This window comes from Lissotriton helveticus, chromosome 5_1, assembly GCF_964261635.1.
Source record: "Lissotriton helveticus chromosome 5_1, aLisHel1.1, whole genome shotgun sequence".
Classification (NCBI taxonomy): Eukaryota; Metazoa; Chordata; class Amphibia; order Caudata; family Salamandridae; genus Lissotriton; species Lissotriton helveticus.
In genome coordinates, this window is record NC_136065.1 from 968,218,788 (window position 1) to 968,242,390 (window position 23,603).

The 23,603-nt window shown below is 41.7% G+C and overlaps 1 protein-coding gene across 1 annotated transcript in view; it reads left to right on the forward strand.

Moving 5' to 3' along the window:
* The first annotated feature begins 7,147 nt into the window (after positions 1-7,147).
* Positions 7,148-23,603, forward strand: part of STK32C (serine/threonine kinase 32C) — a 1,542,229-nt gene continuing 1,525,773 nt past the window's right edge. The window contains exon 1 of the mRNA XM_078643478.1: positions 7,148-7,489. Coding sequence (XP_078499604.1) covers positions 7,408-7,489 — 82 coding nt within the window. The 5' untranslated portion in view covers positions 7,148-7,407. The remainder of the gene's footprint in view (positions 7,490-23,603) is intronic.

The window sequence follows — 23,603 nt, forward strand, 5'->3', positions numbered from 1 at the left end:
AAAACCGTGTTGTGAAGGGTCAAGGTGGTCCCCTGTGTTTAAAAAGGCGCTAAGTTGTGAGTTAAGGTTGCCTTCGATGATTTTTGCGGGGAGAGGAAGTCGTGCTATCGGTCGATCATTGTTCAAGTTAGTGATGTCTTGGTTGTTTTTTTTTAGTAATGGCAGGATGGATGCTCGCTTCCATATGGAGGGATATTCTGCTTTTTCCAGCATCTGATTAAAAAGTGGGGTAAGTCCCCTTGCAATGGCCTCTGGGGCTAGTTTGGCTATGCCAGCGGGACAAGGGTCATGCGGCGAACCTGATTTTATTTTTAAAAGGCGCGTGGCCACTTCCTTTTCCGTGATGGGCTGGAATTGTTGGAGTCTGGCTGAAGGGCCTAAGGTCTTCCGACCCTCCCTCGAGGGGGATGTCATGACTCGACTGTCTAGTGAGAAGAAGATGTTTTCTACCTTTTCTCGAAAGAAGCTAGCTAGGCTGAATGATTTGATCAGGTTTGGTAAGGAGGTTAAGTAGATTTTGAATAGTAGAGGGGCTATGATGGCCCGCAGCGGGACGCCACAGTGTTAATGTGAGTAGCTGATATGAAAGGTGGTATCACCATTAGTTCGCTGTCACAGCTAAGAAGCCAAGATTTCAATGGGCATTCTCTGAACTCCCTTCTCATCTTTTTCACATGGTATGTCAAATAAGAATTTGCTATGTGAAGAGATTGCACAACTGTATAGGACATTGAGTCATGTTGTTCTAAAGCCAGCAACTTTCATGACATTTCCTACGCCTGACACATAAGTGGTTGCCACTACCCAAACCTACCACTCTTTCAGAAGAAATATCCAATGACGTCTGTGGCGCTTTCTGTAATACTATTGTGCCATGGTGGCACACAAAGCGGGTAAACAATGCCCGTTTTGGTCCACTTACCGGTCTACATGCTAATAAGGCTTCTTGAATTTCATCTTTAACCCCTTCCACGCTCATGACGAGCTGGGCTCATCATGAGGTAGCCTCCTCGCACGCTCATGACGAGCCCAGCTCGTCATGTAACATGCGCTTTACAAAATCTCAGCGTGCGAGCGGAATTCCGCCCGCACGCATGCGGTTAACAATAAGTCATCACTACACAGTAGTTCTTTTAAAATCCATGAATTATGTTGTGCAGAATGATGGGATTAGAAGACTGGCTTGACCTTGTGGCTACTGAGTTTTTAAATGTTTATTTCCTATTGAATCCAAATGCATGGATGGGTAAAAATTTCAAGGCCCTCCGTAGTGAAGGTTGACCTTTGCCCGTTCTAATGCACTGCCGGCCTCCATGTTGCTCTGTTGCCTCTATACCTGCTGTTTGATGTCTTGGCCTGGGTAAACAATAGATATTAAATACCCAGCAAGACCATGAGATCAGCAGCAGGCTTTGCTCTTGTAGCCCAAGTTCCACAGAAACTCTCCTAATGTTTTCCCTTAAACCCTCTATTACTATTTTTTTCCAGAAATCTACAGGAAGGAAAACTGGTTTGCGGTGGCTTAAGTTTTCAATTGCCTCTCTGTCCTGTGCTAACAACACAGCCTTTTTGTGGGGTTATGTTCCTCACAGCAGGATAGTCTCCAGCCTGGAGCACTCTCAACAGAGGCACAAAAAAGTGTCAACTATCTACACCTGGCTATGAACAGTCACAAATACAGTGACCAGGAAGGAGACAAAAGGATGGTTTTACCCAAAAGACACTTCTCACTCTACAAAACAGAGACTGCAGCCCACTTCCCCCCCATTCACTTATTGACAGTGCTACAGGAAGACAAATCAGCAGCTCCTTTCAGCAAAAGGACATTATCGAATTTCTATAGGAGCCTTGTCTTCTTTGCTCTCACTTCACTGTCTAGGCCTCCTCCCTCCTACATCTCTCCTGATACACTTCTACTGTCTGGGAAAACAACATCAACCCCCTTCGTGTGGGCAGGAACGGGCTATGGTCCTTCAATTTGCAACCCACAGGCCTCATCACTCTGCTTCACTTATACGTACAATGCATATACTACAATGGCCATATACACAAACACACACAACATACACTTCAATGGGGTTAGGCAACACGGTATATATCTGACTGCTCATTAGTGATAGCCTCTCAGCTAGAGCCAAATAACAGATTTTGATGAGTAAGTGAATAAACCTTTAATTACAGAATAGTGAGGGTTGACCATTAAATTAGACCTTCTCTTTGTTTGGCGCCAATTCCCCTAGTGCAACAGTCCCTGTATCAAGGTCGCAATACTCCAGACTATTTTTAAATGCACTGCCCTAGGCTTAGGACGAGCAGGTTTGGGCTCTTAATGTTTAAATGATGTGTACACTTTGGAGTTGCATATTTAAATTGTCTGCCCCAGATATCGAGCACTATGAATAATGTTTCTTTCTACAGTTTACATCCTCCTATTGCTTACAATCTCAGAAAGCGATCTCCCACTATACTCCAAAAACCCTGCATGACAAATTTGCCTTGATCTACTTCCGCTTGATTCCCCTCTTTTCTTTTTTCAGTGACCCTCTTTTTACCATCCATCCTCTGTCTGCCTTCTATTTCTAAGTATATCCCCCCTTAATCTCATGCCTGCTTGCCTTAATTCTTCTTATTGCAATTTTTCAATTGGTTTATACCTCACTTCATAGACCCTACTCATGTTGCTAGCAGTATGCCAATCATACCTAATCTGAGGAGAATTATTCAAAGAAAAAAAAAGGCAAGTAACCCACAAAGAACAACACCTCAAACCTATTCTGAAATTCAAATTTCTCCTGAACTCTCTGTTTCTATTTCTAACGTACCTTTCATCCTGCATGATAACAAAAACCCTCAAAATGAATAATTATCTTCAGCAAACCCCATAATCTAGCCAAGTTAGCGAATAGTGAAATTTGGATGATGGATGGGACATTTACAAGCACACCCCATCCATTCACCCAAACATACACTATTCATGCTAAAATTAACAATACTGTAGTCCCCTTAGTTTACAGTTTGCTACCTGATAAACAATCCACAATGTACACTAAACTTTTGACAGTGATTAAATCTAAAACATCAAACAGAAGTCCTAGGAAAATAATAATTGATTTTGAATTCACAATGATTAATGTTATTACAAAAACGTACATGGATACCCAAATTCAGGGATGTTTTTTCCATTTTTCCCAGGCATTTTGCCGTAAAATACAAAAAAATCCCCAGTTGTGGATTATGCTTCAGATAGCAAACTGCAATTCGAATTTAAAAAACTAACAGCACTTTGCTTCATTCCTCCTGAAAGTGTAGACGAGTACTACACTGCAATTACTGAATCAGACTTTTACACAACAAACAAAGAAAAATTGGCACCCTTACTAAATTATTTTGAAGACACATGGATTGGACATCTGAGCAGGTCGGGTCGCAGGAGGAAGCCACGATTCCATGTGGAGTGGTGGAACTGCTACACGAGTTGCTTAGAAGGAGGAACAAAGACAAACCATGCCATAGAGGGATGGCACAACTCCTTCAACCACACAATTGGAAAACCTCACCCTAACTTTTATCATTTTTTAGAAACTTTGAGGAAGGAGCAAAGTTTCCAAGAAATGAGAATGTCACAAGCATTAACGGGTAGTCTAAACCCACGGATTTCTAAAAGATCAAAAGAAATGTCAGAAAGACTATTGGGAGCATTACAACAATTTTCGTTGTGTGTGGCTTCAGACTACCTGGATAATGTTGCTCACATACTACATTACTAACTCTACCTACACCATTACTTTCCTGTTTTGCTCTAAATTAAATAAACAAAGCAATTAGATTGACATTTTTCAAAAACATCTTTTCAAATTAAAAAGTCGGGTCACCTTACCTTAGATGTCTTCTTTTTTCTTTTCTTTGTAAATCCAAACCATATCCAAGTTTTTTGAAATCCATAAAGAAATCCAGCCCCATATAAAAAACATTCTGCAAAATTGGTAATCCATTAGAAATTAAAAGAGGCCATTTGAAAAAGATCGATTCAAACAAAACCCCCCCAAAAAATCTTCTCCAAATCCAAATGATAGCGAAGTGAAAATCCAAATGAAAAATCGTTCCATCTTCTTTCTTCTCGAATCCCCCCAAAAAAGACAGCTTCCTCAATTCAAAGAATTTGAAAAAAAAAAAGCAATCCATTTTCTCAACAATAAATCCAATCCCAAGAAATCGATCTTCTTCTGTGTCCGGTCTTTTCGAATCCAAATTTTTTTACGAATTAAAAACATTCAAAAGCAACTACTAGCAGTAGTATATATACTACTATTAATATCAAATTATACTATCATTTTTAAAACTAAATACACATGACCTGACATCGGCATACTCTAGCAACACGATCGGCGACATGCTTAAAAGCTATTAATAACATATCTTTATATCTAAACTAATCCTCCCTCTTCTCTCCTTGCAATATATGTAACTCTAAACAACTTTCAAATTATAAATAAAGTTTTAAAAGTTGCCTACCTGAGCGCAGTTCTACTTGCTTCTGCTCTGTCCATCGATGCTCCTATGCTCCTCAATATGGCCGCGATGAATCACGTCTACGGGTAAACGTCATCAGGAGCTATGAAAAAGAAAAAAGACAATTTAATTTCTTTTTATTATTAAAAGTAATATATGTTATAAAAAAGTATTTGTTATATAATAAAATACATCAACATTTTTTAAATAATACTTTAAATATTTAAAAAATATTATTTTATAAAAAATATTTTTTTTATTTTAAAAAATTGTCTTGCATTCCAATTATTTTTTAAATAAATATTTTATTTATTATACTAGTAATAATCTAAGCATGTCAATAATTCGTAAATATTGTACTTACCTTTATGCTGCTCCCATTTGCTTCTGTTCCATCCCGCATCAATCTTCAAATGAACGCAGCAATGATACACGCGGCAAACACATAGCCAGCTATGGAAATAAATGAAGGACAAAACATTACATTGATTCCAATGTAAAAGCGTGAGAAAATATTTACAATTAAAAATTATAAATATTTTTAACATATCTAAAAAAAAATTATACTTTTTAAAAATACATCTGAAAACATAATACATTTTTTAAAATCAAAATCAAAATGTTAACCATTTAAAAATATATATAGTATTTTTTAAAATGACTAACCATACTTGTAGGGAATGAGGTATTAATTAAAATTCAAACTCCAGAGGGGTGTTAAAGAAGGGTAAATGCTAGATTGTGTAGGAGTATTATTTACTATTCTAACTCCAGGGGGGTGTTAAAGTAGGGTAAGTGCTGGATAGTGTAGGAGTATTAATTACTATTCTAACTCCTTGGGGGTGTGAAAGTAGGGTAAGTGCTGGATAGTGTAGGAGTATTAATTACTAGGGTAAGATATTAATTACTAATCTAACTACAGGGAGGTGTAAAAACCATTGGGGGATTAAAATTAGGGAATTAGAGATGTGTAAAAAAAAAAAATTAAATAATAAAAAACGTACCCATACTTACGTTGTAATAGCATGCGTTGTAATAGCATGCGTTGAGAAGGTACTTGCGTTGTAAAAGATTCGTTGTGAAGGTATTGCGTTGAAAAAGTTGCATTGTAATGGTTGTTTCCCGCTTTTTGGCACCCAGTCCTCCTTCTAGTACCCATCTTGCTGGCCACCAGACATGGGTCCTTTACCTATACCAGTAAAATAGACCCGCAATTTCAGAGTCCTTATTAATGATAAGCTGAGTTGCCCCGATTAAGTCAACATGGTTCTTCTTCTGCCTTTCTGTTGCTCAGAACCCTGAAAAAGGTACTCCTGTTACTTCCTGCCCCTCACTAGAAAATGTTTATCACCTAATTGGTTATTGCAAAATTGGATTATTGCAACTGTCTTTTCCTTGGTGCCCACCAATATATTCTGAATAAACTACAAACATTGCAGAACGTGGCAGCCAGACTACTTTTGAAAATCCCAAGATACCAGTCAGTGTCCAAGGCTCTCAGGAAATTGCACTGGCTCCCATTAGACAGAGAATCATTTTCAAGTCGCTCTGTATTGCGTACAAGGCTCTTCATGGCACTGGCCAGAGATTTCTCCAACAGAGTCTCACATGGTACTCCCCTGGCAGGACCCTGCGCTCAACCAAAACCAAGTTTGCAGGTGTCCCTAGGTTCTAGTGAGCAACCTGGAGAGGCAACAGCTTTGTGGTGGGAGCCTCAAAAACCTGGAATACACTCCTGCTGCAATCAAGGATGCCCACAATTTACTGGGTACAGAAATCTGCTGAAGACCAACTTCCTTTAATCTCCTAGCCTTTGAGCCCTTGTGTTCTCCACTGCCATAGCTAGCGCCAAGACACATTCGCTGCGCTTTAGAAGACCCAATAACCAGTGCTTGAAATGGAAAAATAGAAGTGCGGGTACTCTCTACCAGAGTACCTGCTTGTTTGTAAGAAGTGCTGGTACTCTCCAATTAAAGGTATTGCATTTCTCTTGAGAAGTGCCGGTACTCTCCCTCTCAAAATAAAAAAGTGCTGGTACTCAGTACCGGACAGCACTGGCCCATTCAAAGTACTGCCAATAACATAACATAACCTGAGGGACAGAGCGAGAAAGCGCTTACTCGCAAAGAGCGCTGAAATAAAAATGAAAAAGTCGTTTCCTAATTGAAAGGGGGCGAGGATACAACTTGCCCCTCTAAAGGATGGGAAAGATGCTATTTTCCAAGGGAGAGACAAACACAAGAAGAGGAAGGAACAGCATTAAATAAGAAACAAGCAACTACGATGGACAAGAAAGCCAACCAAATCGTAGGCAGGGGCTGTCTCAAAGCCCAGTATAAGTTTGGATATTAATTTAAATAGCTATTTTTGACAACAGAAAGCTATTTGTGAGCGAGACCTAAAGGGACACTTGGGCATGCCTCCTGTACATTAGGTTGTGTGGGAAGGAACGATGCGCTGGTCTCAGTGCAGTTTCCGAGCCTGCCAGAGGGTGGCATAAACAAGCCTTATTAGATCACAGCTGAGCTGCCATTTAACACCAGAGCCGAAAGAAATAAACCGAGATCCCTGAAAGCGAGAAGCGTGGAGCTGTTCTGTCTGCGGGTCCTTCCGACGTGAGCAGGGACCGGTTCACGTTGAGTTCTTGGAGGCTGCAGCAGACACGGGCAGCAACAATAGCACGCCAGCATCCTTGTCTGCGTCCAGCATCCTCCGCGTGGACGGAAGCGCAGCGCTTGTGGTCTGGGTACCACCAGAGCAGCTTTCACTGGACGGCAGGACAGTTGCAAGGCACAAGTAAACGCATCCGCGTTTTTTAACTTGAGCGCAGATCTCGCCGCCGCCCGGCTTTTCTTAGCTTTCCATGAGATAGGGAATGCTATCTCGAATCCTGCCTAAATGTTTCACTGGAACAAGTGGAGGAAAAGGATGGGAGCGAACAGCTCTTCCAAGAGACCCGTGTTTGACGAGAAGGAGGACGGTGAGTACATTTCTAGCGCACCCTTCTCCTCGCACGCCTGTTTGCTTTTATCGCCGACGATGCCCTTTGCATGCACGATGCTGCGCATTCGAACTCGTGATGGCACGAGGAAGGCACGTAGAACAGGGTTCGTGCTCTTCATGGAGCCAGGCTCACTTTGCTCGTTTGGATAAACTCCGAGGCTGCCTGTCAGAGTATGACTTCGAGTCTACAGGCTTGGGATATGATGTCTGGGCATGGAGAGCAGTTGTGTATGTGGTTCACATGTTGAAGGAAGGTGCTTGAACCCAGAGCCCTTGGCACACTGTGATATAACGCCCTGCCTTTGTTCCGATACGCACATTGTTCATTGCTTTCTTCAAAGGGGCACTTTACCGCTGTGTTGCATTCTGTGTTTGAGAATTACAGTTGCTCTTGGTCTGTACAGGGTAGGGTGCCAACGCCGTGACCTCTTGGCGCCAGTGCAGTTCGAAGGGTAACTTTTGATGGTGCTGATTTCACATTGCAACCTGATGGGCAGGAGATGGTGCGTAGAAGCAGGCGGTGCCAGGGAGCGCGCGCCGAGCAGATAATCTGTGGAGTGTGCTCAAGCCTAGATGCTGCTCTGGAGGGTTGATAACGCTTTACTGGCTAATTGGATTAGTCATCTCTGTGTGTAACCCTGTCATGGATTAGACCGGAGCTTGTAATGTGCTCATGAAATCCAATTGGGCACATGTGGCCGAGGGCTGCGCTCCTCACAGCTTCAGCGCGCACATTTTATCTCTGACTATTTTGTATCTAGTTTAAATGCTCCATACTTTCGAGAAGCCACCGGAGCTATGGCGCTGTTTCTTAAATAGATGACTGAATAATGCAGCTAGTTATATCAATGTAGTACAACTGGAATGAATTTAAAGCAGTTCCTTGCACAGGAAAATAAAGTTACCTTACTGTAAATGTGTATAACATTACACAGTTCAAAACTGTTATAGGGATGCACTTTAACCCTTGCTGTGTAGTTGAGCTGGTGTCAACAATGTTTAAATTTCATGTTTAAATTTCATACCAGAGGCACCACTTCACTAAAAACAAAGGAACATTGGAATTGACATCACCTAGGCCTAGTTCCCGTAAGACATCACCGGAAGTAACATCATCACATCTTCGATCGAGGTCATTATATCACAGCAGCAGCATATTACACAGATCGACGACAAGCGCCGTCAGGCAGCTAATGAAGCCATCGAACTCCAAAGGCATAGTAACTTAAAGAAACAGTGAAAAGACTGGTTAAATTAAAAGGATCGCAAAAAAAAGTTTCCTGTAGTTTAATTATCGTCACGGGGTGGCATTTGGAAGCCCCTAGTACAATGAGATAATTTCCCTAACACAATTGTTCCTCTTATGTATATGAATCAAACATGTTGACCAGTGTCCACCGTACAGCATTTGGTTACAAATAAAATGGGCTCATTAAACCAAATAGATGAGGTAGATGGCAGAGGTCGGCCTAGGCTCATGACACCATGAGTCTCTCAGGGAAGTGGTGTAACCGTCCCCTCTGGTGTCTGAAGGAGCTGAGCGAGCCCAGATGAACATATTCACAGGCACATCAGTGTAAATTAGGTGAAGTCACACCTTTCACATTGTAATCTAGAAATTAGTTTGAAATGGAATAAAAATGCGAAGCACCCCATTTCATTTAGTGTTTTGCTTCTGTATTATAATGTAAATGGTTAAGCCTTTTTTCCGCTTATTTGCCTATAATGAAAGCACGAAATCATAAATGTATGCTCCCCCTTAAGTAGTGGTTACTGTTACAAAGCAGGGTAGCCTTCCCAGATCGATTAAAGTTCATATTGAAAATTGAAAAATATCTTTACCCATTGGCTTAAAAAGCGGCTATAACATTGGTGATTTATGATAAAGTTGAACCAAACCTGTGTATAATTCATAATTCATAGACCACTGTTGTTTCAAACCACTGATGACCTCGATTCAGTTTGATATAGCCATACCAATGAAGGCGGGGACACAAAGTGATATTAAGACGCATATTGTAAACAAACCTTACATTTGCTCAAAGCAAGAAACACGTATGAGGCAAAGGAAAGGGGGAGGAGCTACAGGTATGACAATACAAGGGGGCCACCTACCACCTGCTCCATGGTTTTCATTTTCTGTGACCCACTCACTGACTGAACTGAAGATGCTAGCGCAATAATGCAGAATGACAATTTTCAGACTACTGCTTGGGAGTGTCGTGAAAAAGAAATTATTTCATCAGAGCTTGGCATTTTTGATACACAAGTTAATAATTATCCAGCAGACCTTGTATTGCAGCCCAAATCAACTGTGCGGTTATATTAGCGTGACTAACCGTGTCTGCTTTCCAAACATTCACAGCGTGTAATTATTAAATGAGACACTGTTTAGGAGAAAGGGGTGGTGTCTGTAGCTGTGATTCAACACATATGCAGAGTCAAAGGTGCGAAGTGAGAGTTATCACGTTGAGGAACAGGAAAGCGCGTGCTGCTCACAGGAAGTGGGGCATGTGTTGGGTGGGATGACGCTAAGCTGGAATGTCCTTTTCGTTATGTTCTGTGCCTGACGTGCGAAAATGTACATCAATCAAGGTACACTGCCTGAAAAGTATAAGAACTACAGTAAGTTCATGTAAAATGCCTGCCATATGGTGTCATTCTGATCAATTGTAATGTTCTCCAAATAGCTAACAAAAACATGCATTATTACAAGGATGATACAAATATTAGGCGAAGTAACTTTTATACCTAGGAAAGGTAAATTACTTAAAAAAGTTAGCAACTAAAATATGTGTTATCATAATAAAAGTTCAACCCTTGCAATATTGGATAGTTTTATTCTTCTTGTTTTGTGTGCAAATATCTTTATTGAATTTAGTAATGTAAACATGTGAAGACATATACAAATATTTATGCCGAAAACCATATAGAATTAAACATACACATTAATGGAAACATTATAACTAGAATTACATTAAGTTAATATCTTAATAAGTAATTCACTTATAAAATATGTAAGGTAAGTCTTGGCCAATAGCAATCTTATAAAAGATAATACAGTATCATAATACTTAATACATTTGAGCAATTTTGTCAATGTAGAAACGCTATATAAAATTGAGTTAAATTCTAAAAATAAGTTTGTTGTCTAAAATAAAACCATCTAAATACATTGTGACATTTAATGGGAAACATGACATTCCAATAAGTCAGATAAAGCAACGTGAAAACCTTTTCTATTTTTTAAAGAACCCAGCACAAAGGTATATTTTATAAAAATGATGTGGAATCAGGATACTTGAAGGAAAATTGTTGGTTGTTAAGAAATGCAGACGTGTGTTTTCAAAGTCTCTGATATTGCATAGGGAGTTGTGCAAAAGAGTCCACCAAGAATCATCCTGCATTGATTTTGTGCATTTTAATGATGCAAATATCATGTGGAGAGCACACAATGTTGACAGAGAGGTTGCTTTTGCGACGGAGCCTGAGTAGTAAGTCTACTCTGACTCGTTTCTGTAGAGTGGCTAACATCTGCCAGAGTAGTAGCGGTGTGATAAACTTGCCTGAAGCACTGTCTTCTCACTTACCCTCCTCTTTCAAGACAGACCACAGAAGATCCACATCTTTGCATCAGTGCTGTACACATTCTTGTGAAATAAACAACACTGCCTCTCGCCTAATTAGCTCATACGTCTAGACCCGGGCCCTCCAAAGTTGGTTCTGGAAGGCTGGATCCATGCCAGATTTATGAGATAACTACATTCATCTAAATGAGGATATGCTAAAAATCTGGCATAGATCCAACCCTCCAGGACTGACTTTGGAGAACCCTGATCTAGGCTCTGCACCCTTAGTAGAAGCATTGCACCATCTAGAGTTGAGTGCACACAGGGGCATACCCATGGCAATCTTAGGAAGGGTTTCCTGTTCCCTCCTCTCAGACCCCACGCACGTCTGTGCATAACTGGTCTCCTTCAAGGAGCTTACTGGTTCCACCAGCTGATTAGAGAGCCCTGCTAGTATCACATACATCAATCATTTACTTCTGAAGTCTCCTGACTCTTGCAGGATCACACCCTCTGTTCAGAACCTGGAGAATCAGACAAAACGCACCCTGTGTCTTGCCGTAGAAAGACCAACTTCATGGTATTCATGTCTCCAGACAGAAAAACTGAAATATATCTGATTAAGTGATCAAATTTGTTGGAGTCCATTCACCAAACATGCAGGACAATTTATAAACTGTGGAAACACGGATATCCAATAGATATGCTCCCACCTCTAAAATATAAAGCTATATACAAAAGTTCTCAAAAATGCATCTCACATGAAACAGGCCTTGCTAGCAAAGACACATTCTGAAAAGCCAAGCCCTACACCCACCTCTGAACACCAGATTCAGGGAAAAAATAACCTCTCATGAGTTCTTTTTTAGTCTCTTTGCCTATAACATGGAATGCTCTCCCCTTTCAAATCAGGCTCTGACCTTCTAGAGCAACATATAAAACATCTTTTAGTTGCTACCTCATATGGGAATGGTTCATATTTTCAAAACCCCTTTCTCTTTTATGGACAAATCCTGCTACCAGAATTGTATTATATATATTTTCATGGCAAATTATATATTTACTAATGTAGTGTATTTGCCCAATCTGAAGCTTCTATTTTGTGCATTATGGGTATCTTATTGAGTATTTTTTTAATCAGGTATATATGAAAATCATCCCTTGCATTATCTGTGGTAAGACCTAATTAATAAATAAAATAAAAAAGAAATACCTTTAGGACTGTTTGTAACGTGCTTGGTTCTCCCCAACACTCTTCCTCAATTTACTAGAGTAGCTTGTGGCTTATTGTCAATTGTTAACTATGTATCAGATTTAAGTTTGCTGTTCGAGTTACTGCATCCAAACAAACAGATATCCTGCCTTCCTTATTAGAAGTGCATTATATCCTATGGCAATTGTTTACGTGGGGACAGGATATCTTTCACATTTGTGATAAAAATAACCCATATGACAAACTCTGAGTTAGGTCTCATATATTTATGGCACATGGGATTCTGAAATCCCTGTATTAAAAGCCTGTCTCTAATTTCTTTATATTCGGTGACTTGTGACACACCTCGTCGCTGATTATAAATAGATCACATCGGAACTCAACTGAAATGAGTTATTACATTTGAGTTCCGACATCATAATACCTGCTGCCGGAGCCAGCACCAGAGGGCAAAGGAAGGTCAGGTCACAGGACATAATTAAAGCAGCTGTTCGAAGAACAACAATGCTGTGTCATACAATTGTGGCTGTCATACCTCTCTTGATTCAATAGATGAAGTTCATTTGTGGTCAAGCTGATTAGATGGGGGATGCATGAATCTGGGCCCGATTTAAAGATTGACAGAGAGCTTACTCATTCACAACCATGATGGATATCCCGTCAGCTTTATTACATAGTGCCAGAGGATACAATGAACTTGTAATAAGACAGATTAGATACCCAAGACAATTATGGTGGTAAAGCCCATGTACCAAACTTTAATTCAGCCCTTAATTGCCTTGATTGATGAATGTTATGGAAGTATTTGGGCCAGTGTCCTCTAAAACCCTGGTAAATATTGTGAACATGAACTCTAGTATGGAGGTGTAACTTGTATTTATCAGATCTTTGATTCATCATTATTCAATTTGTATAATCTTCATATTCGGTGAGAGGAGATAAAGGCATTGTATTATGACGATAGCATTGGCTTCTGCAATTTACCTTTAATTGGCTCCAGAAAGCCCTAACCAAGCTAAGTGTGACAAAATGACCAAAAATGAACCATAAAATCTCGGTTTATGTCAGTTGGTACCTGATAAAATCCGAGAGGGCAATGTCTCTTACAAGGAGCTCTTGAATATCATCACCATGGCTCAATAGTGGCCAAAAGGCTTCAAGGACACCTCAATGGGCGTTCAAAAAAGATCTGCTGAGATTTGGATTACAGCTTCACACCTCTTTGGCAATAATAATGGCAACTCATATATATATATATATTTTAAGCGTACAACACTAACATTATCCCACTATAATCTGTGGAGCGTTCGTCCTGCAGCCAATAATGAAAAACATGTTGACATAATTGCGGTCCCTTTCTGTTGCCAATCCCTAGCTGTGAAACGGTCTATTCTCATTGAATTATAATGTCTGGAATTGGGTTTTAAATTGAGGTAGATGGTATCACCTATCACATACTCTGATGTGATTTTTATGACCTAGAAAAAACACTTCATGTACGCCATTATTTATGATAAATGATATATTAGCTAAAATGAATGCTAACCTTTTTTTATTATAGGAGACATAATGATTGGCTAGTGAACTAAGGCGATTTTTTATGATCAATATGTATCTGGAGTAATTTAAAAATTCCCTTGGCATATGGATAAAGTAGGGCTACTAAATATTTGTATTTGGTGTCCAAGCCCAGCGATAACAAATCCTGCATGCCGTGTGAATTGAATGAATCACGACTCTACCTGCTGTTTAAGGATAGTAAACAAGATGGCAGAGATTGTATTGTATTACACTATGAACATTTGCTTGTGTTGAACATTGCATAATAAGATAGGTTTTCCCAGGATTATTTTGTGAAAGATAGATTGTTACTTTTATTATTTTATGTTGCCCACATCTGAATGTGTCTAGTGGAGAGATTTACTAAGCTTTTGCGCTGTGTTTGTGTTACAATTGTGATGGAAAATGGCGCAAAATATTTTTTTCCTATTTTTCTTTCCATCGTGAAACTAGTTTAGCCCTGGAAATAACGTAAAAGTAATACGAAGCAGCTCATGGCGCTGCTTTGCATTACTTTGCGCCATGGGGGAGTGCCAAGGGTGGTGCATGAGCATTCCCATGCAACCACCCAAGGTTTCTCATGCTAACCCAATTTACCAAACACAGTAGATTGGGTTTCGTGTGAGAAAACTGTGCCCTTTTAAACTAGGAAGGAAGGAGAAAGGCTGCCATTTCTTCTTTCTTTTCCGACTTTGCATGCGTGCTGCACTCTGCAGCACACATACAAAGTGGCAAAAGCTTTACCTCGTGTCTAGGCATAGTATTTTGTACAGGAAGAGTATCCTTCCTGTACAAAACCTACGCTGGACTCACACACACACCCTAGCGCTATGACGCTAAGGTGTGTGGGTGGCCCACAGCAACTGTAATTTGCGCCAGCGCAAGGGAAGTGGGAGGAGAGAGCAATATCTTTGAAAATATGGCGCTCTCTTGCTCCCTCCCTGTCACGCAACGCAGCGCAGCCTTGCGGGGAGGGCTGCACTGCGTTGCGTGGCGATTTGGTAAATCTCCCCCTAGATATGTTAAAATATTGCCTCAAATCAAACAATATGCATTTAGGAATGAGCCTAAATAATCTGTTTCATTTAGCGAATGTCTCAATATTATATTTTTATATTACTTCTGAAGTTTGACTGACTCAGTATATTGTATTCATGAAAACTTCTAAATTGATTATTGTTTATTCCGATGGTGATTGTAATTTTAATTTATTGTGTGTAGTGCCCCCCACTGCTGATTTTCAATAACTTTCGGTATATAAGCGGTGATGAAGTTCATCTTATCTTGTACCATCTCTTTAATGTTCTCTCTGTGTGTGTTCTCTATGTGTGTGCTTCAACTGCAGGATTCACCTCAAAATGTATAATGGAGTCATAATTTCCTGGGACTTGCTGTCTTGTTTATTCTTTTTCTGTCAAACTTGCACCTGTGCTTGGACCTAGCCGTGTTCAAACTTGAGTGGTTGCATGAACTTGGGTCAGCTTGGTATGATTAACTATGTCTGCCTGATGGGTGCTTGCAAGTGGAGACAGGCAAAGGCAGGCAGGGCTGTAGGCTCACCATGATCTTACCCCTGTGTTTTGGCTTTATCATTCCCTGCTGTTAATACAGTTTGTGTTGCACGTTCGACTGCCTGTTTTGTTAGGAGGCGCTCAGCTTTAAAGCAGGTGTTTGCTGTTAATCTCCTCATTTTGTAGTTTAAACAGTTCTAAATTCTGGTTTAACAAGAAATCTGAAAAATACATAACGTGTAATATGGTTCTATATTGCCATTCCTGGGTTCTGGTGACAAATACAAAGCACTGTCTCTTGATTAATGATGTTACCAGTATGCATCAATAGCAATATAGGACCAATTATGCGGTTACTGCTTATGCCTCATCTCTCTGCATACATTTTATTGTATATAGCCATTTCTATTACATTACTATTTCTATTACATTTGGCAGCTAGCTGGCGGTTAATGATTTTTTTAAATATATAAATGAATAAATAAATAACATATAATTGGATCAGCTTATGACAAGTGGTGTGAATGTTTTCAGTCAGCTGTTGTGGTCAGACGGCACCCAAGGTCGTAATTGCTAGCACTACAAGCATTTTTCTCAGACGCCTCAAATGTCTTTTTATAATCGTCGAAAGACCATATATGGCCCTTATTGAAAAGCACCCTGAGACAGCTGTTGCTTAATCTCAATGTTCTCCTGGTGGGTGATTTCTTCAACTGGTTTATGGAGTTGTTGAACCACTGTGCAACAGTCTATAGGACCGGGTCAATCATCCAACTCTTTTCTCCCATTACATCTCTCTGGCCAATAATGTGACTCCACTTTTTAGCTCTCTCTTATTTCACTTTATTTTGTTTGCTACAATCTTCTTCGCATATTGCGGTGGCACAGTTTGTGGCTTGGGGCATGGACTGAGGAAGGCCAAATGTTAGTCCCATGTGGCAGACCCTCTGAACCAACCTCCCTTAGCCCGCTTCCTTCACTGATTGTCTCCTACAGAAAGTACCCAAGATGGAAGCGCTCCTCTATCAGGATTCCTTTATATTGGATCTCCTTCCCTTTTTTTTCATTTAGGAGGCAAATCATTCTAATTAATTTCTATCATTAATGAAAATAGGTCACTAATGTGGCAATGCTCTCCGCAGCTCTCATTTTCCTCTGGATAGGTAAAGATAATCCAAATATCAGATACCAGAAATACGTCACTTAACAAGTAGTATTAATCGATAAAGTCACACAATATTCTTTTTTGCATGAAAAATACAGAGTCCACAATATTCAAATCTGTCAACGTGGCGATTTTATTCTTGTTCTTATTACATCCAGCATGAAAATCTGCCAACACGTGTTTCGTCTCCCCTTAGACTTTTTCAAGGCGGTTAGCGAAACACTTGTTGTCGAACGTGTCCATGTATGGATCAAAGTTGTGTGTCACTCATAGTTACACAATCATCCACAGCTATTATCAATAGGTGTCACAGCCCACTTGTAAAACTGGTTACATACCCATCAGATTATAAGATTGGGTGTATTGACCCTGGAGAGAGATGATCCTAGTCCCTTCGCACGCCACAGCGAGGAGAACGGGAATGAGGTGGAGTTCTTACTCCCACCTGATTGCGGAGTGGAACTTATCAGGGTTCCTATCAGCATTTTAGGGGTCTTATTAAACACGAAGGAGAAGGACTAGAATCATATCTCTCCTGGGTCGATAACACCAAATTATATTATATGACTAATGTGTAACCAGTTTTACAAGTGAGCTGTGACACCTATTGATAATAGCTGTGGATGCTTGTGTAACTTTGAGTGACTCGCAACTTTGATCCATTCATGGACACGTTCGACAACAAGTTTTTCTATAACCGCCTTGAAAAAGTCTAAGGAGAGACGAAACACGCGTTGGCAAATTTTCGTGCTGGATGTAATAGGAACAAGAATAAAATCGCCATGTTGATGAATTTGAATATTGTGGACTCTGTATATTTCATGCAAAAAAGAATATTGTGTGACTTTATCGATTAATACTACTTCTTAAGTGACGTATTTCTGGTATCTGATATTTGGAACATCTTTACCTAATTAGTACTCTGGGCAACTATGATTACTAAAGGGTGTGCTCATTAGTGCTCTATATTCTCATGCCAAATGTTATTGAGGCAGAGGATACAGCACGCAGCTACCAGGACAGACATGGCTGTCCTCTGCCCCTTGCATCTCGTGTAGCTGAGACATCCCTGATGTTGCTAACAACAAATGGGATGAGAAATAATGTAGGAAAAGTGCACGTTCGTAGACAATGAGTCTGTCCTGGAAGAAAGCGGAAAACATAGAAGTAACCCTTGTTTTTAGAGAGAAAACCAGCTCATATCCCCGACCCATGTCCTGTTTTGTATTAAAGATTACTTTCGGATTCTCTGGCACATCACTTATGTGCTCTTGTTATATTTTCCTTGAATCCGTGACAGTTCTACTTTTGTGGAAACAAGTGGTAGTCACTCCACTAGTAACAAAAAAACTTTGGTCCCAGAGATCCACACCACTTATCGCCCAATATCCATACTGCCTTTTTAATCTAAAATTACAGAGAGGTTTTTAAGATCCAGATGTCCCAATTCATATCTAATTATATTCTTATGGGAGTCAAAAAGCCTTTTGTGCCTTATGAGTTTGTAACTGTATTAGTCGCAGAAGTAGGCCATATTCCTAATATTCTTCATAATAATGTTTCTGCGGCTTTAATTTCACTTGTTCAATATTTACATGACTCAAATGGCGGCCCTGATTCACATGTTTGAGGTTCATTTCTGGCCTTACAAAGATAATATACAAGCAATAGTGTGTTTCAATTGCACCAACAATTCTGAACCTGATAAATTTGAAGACTTGTTGCGTTCTGTCATGATATGGATTACAGACAAACCAGGGAGATTACTGTTTGGGGGCAACTCGTGCCGGTCCAGTGGCTGGTAGCCAGATGAATTATTAACACCTCTTGTCCCTCTAGAATCTGCTGAAAAAATGGGGATTATTTTACATGGCAACCTCTTGTTCAAAACAAACACTATGCTTTCATCTAGTTGCTCTCTCACCAAATGAACCTCTTGCTGGCAAAAGCCAACAGGAAAACATTGGTCCAGATTTTGGTGATTTCATGGCTGGATTTCTGTAATTATCGTTTTTTGGGACTTCCTGCTTATCCCATGTGTTGACTACAACACATTCAAAATTTGACCATGCTTTGTATTAGAATGAGGCAACAACTCACATATATCAAGCCACCATAATTCCACACTGGTTGCCTGTCAGAAAAGGAACCTATTCAATGCCCAAGTGCTAAATCACAGGGCAATTCACTGTTTACCTTTTCAGTCTGACAATATACAAATTAATTTCAAGCAGTATATTCCTTCTAGAACTTTCAGATCACAATCTGCAAATCTATTAGAAATCCCATGTTTTACTAAGGCGGATGGGGGATTGGCCTTCTCGATCTTTACTGCAAAAATAGAAATTCGCTATTACCTGATCCCAGAAAGATCTCCAATCTTCTGTGCTTTAGAAAATATCTGACAACATATCTCTTCTGAAGCCCATAACTTTTTCTTGAGGGAATTTCCTGGTGGCTTTTGAATGTAGCTCTTGTGTGTCCTTTGGGTAGTTGCCACACTCTATAAATATATAAATAAAAAAATACATATATTGCTCTTTCCTGCGGGACACACATGGTGTTATAATAACTTCCCCTTTATTTTGAGCCCCTGTCTTTGGCTTGGCCCATAATTGCAGAGGCTGGTAATTATTACCCTTTCTTCCTTTCTAGTAAGGGTAATACCCCTTGAATAAAGCAGAATAGGGATACAAAACAATAGAGGGCCAGAAGGATTTAAAAAAAAAAACCATTGATTTCAAAAGTATTATAAAGCGTGAACAAGATCCGGCAGGGTATCAGAGCGCTTTCACCCACCTCGCTATGTGACCATTTACCCCTATTCACAGCTGGCGCTAAGTGGAGGAAGTATCTAATGTTTCTGACTGTCACAACCCAGTGACATATATGCAACATTGTTGGTCATAGTCAGGGTCCTGAATTGTAAGCATTATTTAAGGCCAGCCCAGGTGGGATACTAAATTATATTAAGTAAAAATGTTTTTATTAACGCTCAAGACTTTAAATGATAAAATAAAGTCAGGAAATGTGATTTCTCAGAAAGTCTAAGCATAGATATCTGTGCCCAAAACCTACACTAAACACCCCACCAAATCCTAAAACAAATTAGGAAATCCTTCAAAGGCTGGCAAGGGATATTTATGTCCCTATTGCGAAATCGTAAGCCTACATCTTCACTTTAGAAGGTCAATCTTTCTCCTTCATGTTATAGAGAATAACATTGTTTGTATGTATGTCCATTTGGTGATTGCCTCTTTATTTTTTGGGGCAATTATGAATTGTTAGCTTTGTGATGGATCCCATAACACGCATTTTAACCTAGTCTACAGATAAATACATGGACCAACCAATCTGTGCCACCCTTTTCAAGACTTGGTTTAGGCTGAATTATTTTTCTGAAAAGTTGGGTGACAGTCCAGTGATATGGGCACTTGCATACAAAGGATCCCAAATAAGCACTTTTCAATTCATACTCCTGTTGTGGGACCTATCTCCCCAGCTGGTATCAAACATAATTGATTGAATGTCACCAAATTGTAAAAGCACATTGTGATTAGTTTGGGATCTCTTATGAGCAGGGAAATGCAAATTTTGTATTACTGCACAAACAGCAATGCTTTAACAATTCACATGTTAAGGAATTGATGTCACATCTGTAGATTAATTATCATTTTTTGTCACATAATTCCTATGAATTTCAACCAGTAAATATTTTAAGGATAAAGTAGTTTTATATAGGTCTTCATAAACCACGTTACAGTATATACATACTATATATATTAGCTATTGCTATGAAAAAATCTAATGACAGTCAGATACTGGCCTGGGAGGGATTGAAGGCAGAGTCTTTACTTGTCACCTTCACAACAATCAGATATCAACAGCAGCTGTAACTCACTGAGGGGGATATTCACAAGGACTTATCTCTGATATATCTCCACCTTAACGCATCAAAAGTGGAGATAGATTTAACACCCCATACACAAGCTTGAGCGAACTGCAGACATCGCCTGTATTCCCACGATAACTGACCCAAAATTCATCTCCACGGTGGACACCACCAACTAACCCTAATGAGTTGCAGGGTAGGCCTTCCCGTGCAAAAACACACAAAAAAACACAACACCACTTTCACAACAAACTGCCAGATTTGTGATGCGAACCAAAAACACATGATAAGCCGTGGTAGCAGCAGGGAAATAACACCTTCTTTTTGCTGGTGTTAAGCAGGACGACTACCTGCAGCATAAAAGGGAGCCCAGCCAAGAGCCACACCTGAAGACCCACAGATGCCATGGAGACAATCATCATGCAACGCGGATACCCATGAGGGCCACAGCACCCACCGCAACCACCCCAGGCCCGCCACCACCCCCAGGACCTGTCCTGCCCCTCCCCCCGGGAACACCACAGAGGGAGCGTACACAAAGACAGCGGAACCACCTGAAACGCACCTGCCGCCCAGACCCAACGCCAGAGGAGGACAATGGCCACTAGAGGCCCAAAAGGACAACCATCGCCCCGCATCCTGAGCCACATCCGCCACCTGCTGATGGTCCCAACCCAGCGGACAACCATCATCCCTCCGCAGACAAAGCTGCCAGCTGTGCAGCACATTCCGGCCTCTCGTACGATCCAACCAACAACTGCCAGATTTGGAGGAGTCACTCAATCAGCCCCATCCAAGGTCATCACACCTGTCCTGGATGCCAACATCAGCCTGGTACCCCAGCACCCCCACATCACCCACACTGCGCAGGAGCAGCTGGAGACCAAGCAAGGCCTCTAAACCATAGCTGGATTCCCTCACGTGTCAGGGACAATCAATTGCACACACATACCATGAATGTTCAGACAAGAGTTGACCACCTCAACAATGTCGTGGCCAACTCCCAAGGCAGAGTGCATGATACTCACATCTCCCGACAGCCCATCATCACCCAGCGCTCCTAGGATGGCACACATGGAAATGCAGTGCCTGTTGGTAAGTCCAAAATAAACACATCGCACATCTCCAGGCCACAGTCATGCAACTTGCGACACTGCCAATGGGCATGCAGCACAACTACATCCGACATGACACACAACATGCCAACTGACCAGACATGACAACACTACTCCATTGGGAATCTGGCCCTGCCATGCCCACAACCCAGCCACGGCATGGCACTACAGACACACAATATCAGGATGTGAGGAGAGGCATTTCGGAATGGACAACACGTCTGCAGACATGTGCGAGAGCAGCAAGTGACTAAGGAATGTGAACTTACCCAATGCCAGGTGTGGCGTGGAGGTGCCGGACAGACCACAGAGTGCAAACCACGGAAATGGCCATGTGGAGATCAACTGCTGGTGCATGGAGTGTAGTGGCCAGTGGACACTACCATGTCTCCACAGGCTGTGGGGCAGAACGTGGAAATGTCGCACGTAACATTCCCCCCTGCATGCACATGCGTAGTTGGTTAGGCCTGCGTAGGGGTGTGAACAAAAAGTCTGTCGCACTGGTCGTGGTTCTCATTCGGAATGGACAACACGTCTGCCAGGGCGGCGTCTCTCAGCCCGCCACGAGTTCCATGCCAATCGTGGTGGGTCCTGCGTCCCTGTGCACCTGCTGCCACCCGGGCCGCTGGTCCCGAGACCCATCATGCCTGCCCCAGCGTACCAACGAGGCTCCGCTCATCTGCCTACAACGGCGTTTGTCAAAGAGGGCCCACCACATGCAGGTGCAAGCTCCAAGCACCAGTCCTGTGACCTCTGCAGCCTCCGCAGACCATCGCTGGCCCCCCAGACGCTGGTCCACATTACTCATTTCTCATTGACATACTCCACTGGCGTCCTCTTCGGCCCAGAAGGTCACACATGTGGAACTGTGTCCTGAGTCCTGAGTCCTGAATGTCAGTGACCCCAAGTCCGTGGCAGAAGCCACCGCACCAGACTCCCTTCGATCAGTGAGGCATAATGCCATATCGCAGGCTTGCGACACGTGATGCCACTAACCCTGTTCAATGAAATCCGGCAACATGTGGTGCCACTAACCCTGTTCAACGCAAGCTTGTGACAAGTGGTGCCACTATCCGTGTTCAACCCAAGCCGGTGACGCGTGTTGCCACTAACCCTGTGCAACGCAAGATGCGACAACTGGATGAGGGCTCAGGCCTGTCCTGCAGACCAGTAGGTCCCACATCCAGCACTTAGGGCCCGATTCTGATGCGGGTTGGAAAGCTTCCCGACCGAATCGTTTTGGAAATGGTCTCCGACCCACTCAGATCGGGAGAGTCCGACTGACGGAGTACGATGCATTCGGATACTTCCCAATACGATTTGGTTCGACTCCCATTGACTTCAATGGAGCAAATGTTCTTGACCACATCATAATTGGGCCCTCCATCGGGAACAAAAGTACCTGATCCAATTTGGAAGGAGCAAATGCCATTAGGAGGCCTTCCTAACCGCATTAGAATCAGGCCCTTAGTCGTGAATCATGAATGGCAGAGTCCACACCAGTGAACCCACGGAGAGGAGTAAGAGGAAGATGCGGCTCAGTCTGGACGAAACCCGGATCAGAGTCACGGAGGTGAGCGAACACTATCTAAAAACTGACCTGGTGCCATCAACCCTGTTCACCGTAAGTCCGCATCCTGTTGTGCCACTGAACCTGAACTACGCAGGCCAGTGGGGCCATCCAACCTAAGCCGGTGATACTCGGTGAATGGCCCGTGCTGACCACTGCCTCAGGTCTACACTGCAGTCTAGTAGGTCACACATGTGGTACTGTGTCTTGGGTAAGGTGTGGAGGAGTTCACACCATTGGACACGCCTCATCGCAGGCGGCATCCCCTAACAGCACTGGTGCCACTAACTCTGCGTGCAATGAGTCATGGGCACTATCTCGTTGGACCTTGGTGGTGTCTGAGTCCATGGCCTGGTGGTGTTCTGCATCTTCATCTGGCTGGACCGGACTTGGTGTCCAACATGTGTCTGTTCCATTCATCTCCACCATAGTGACTGTTTCAGCCTGGACCTGCCCTCTGCATCATGCCCTGGGGGTACACCTTCCACTGTCCACT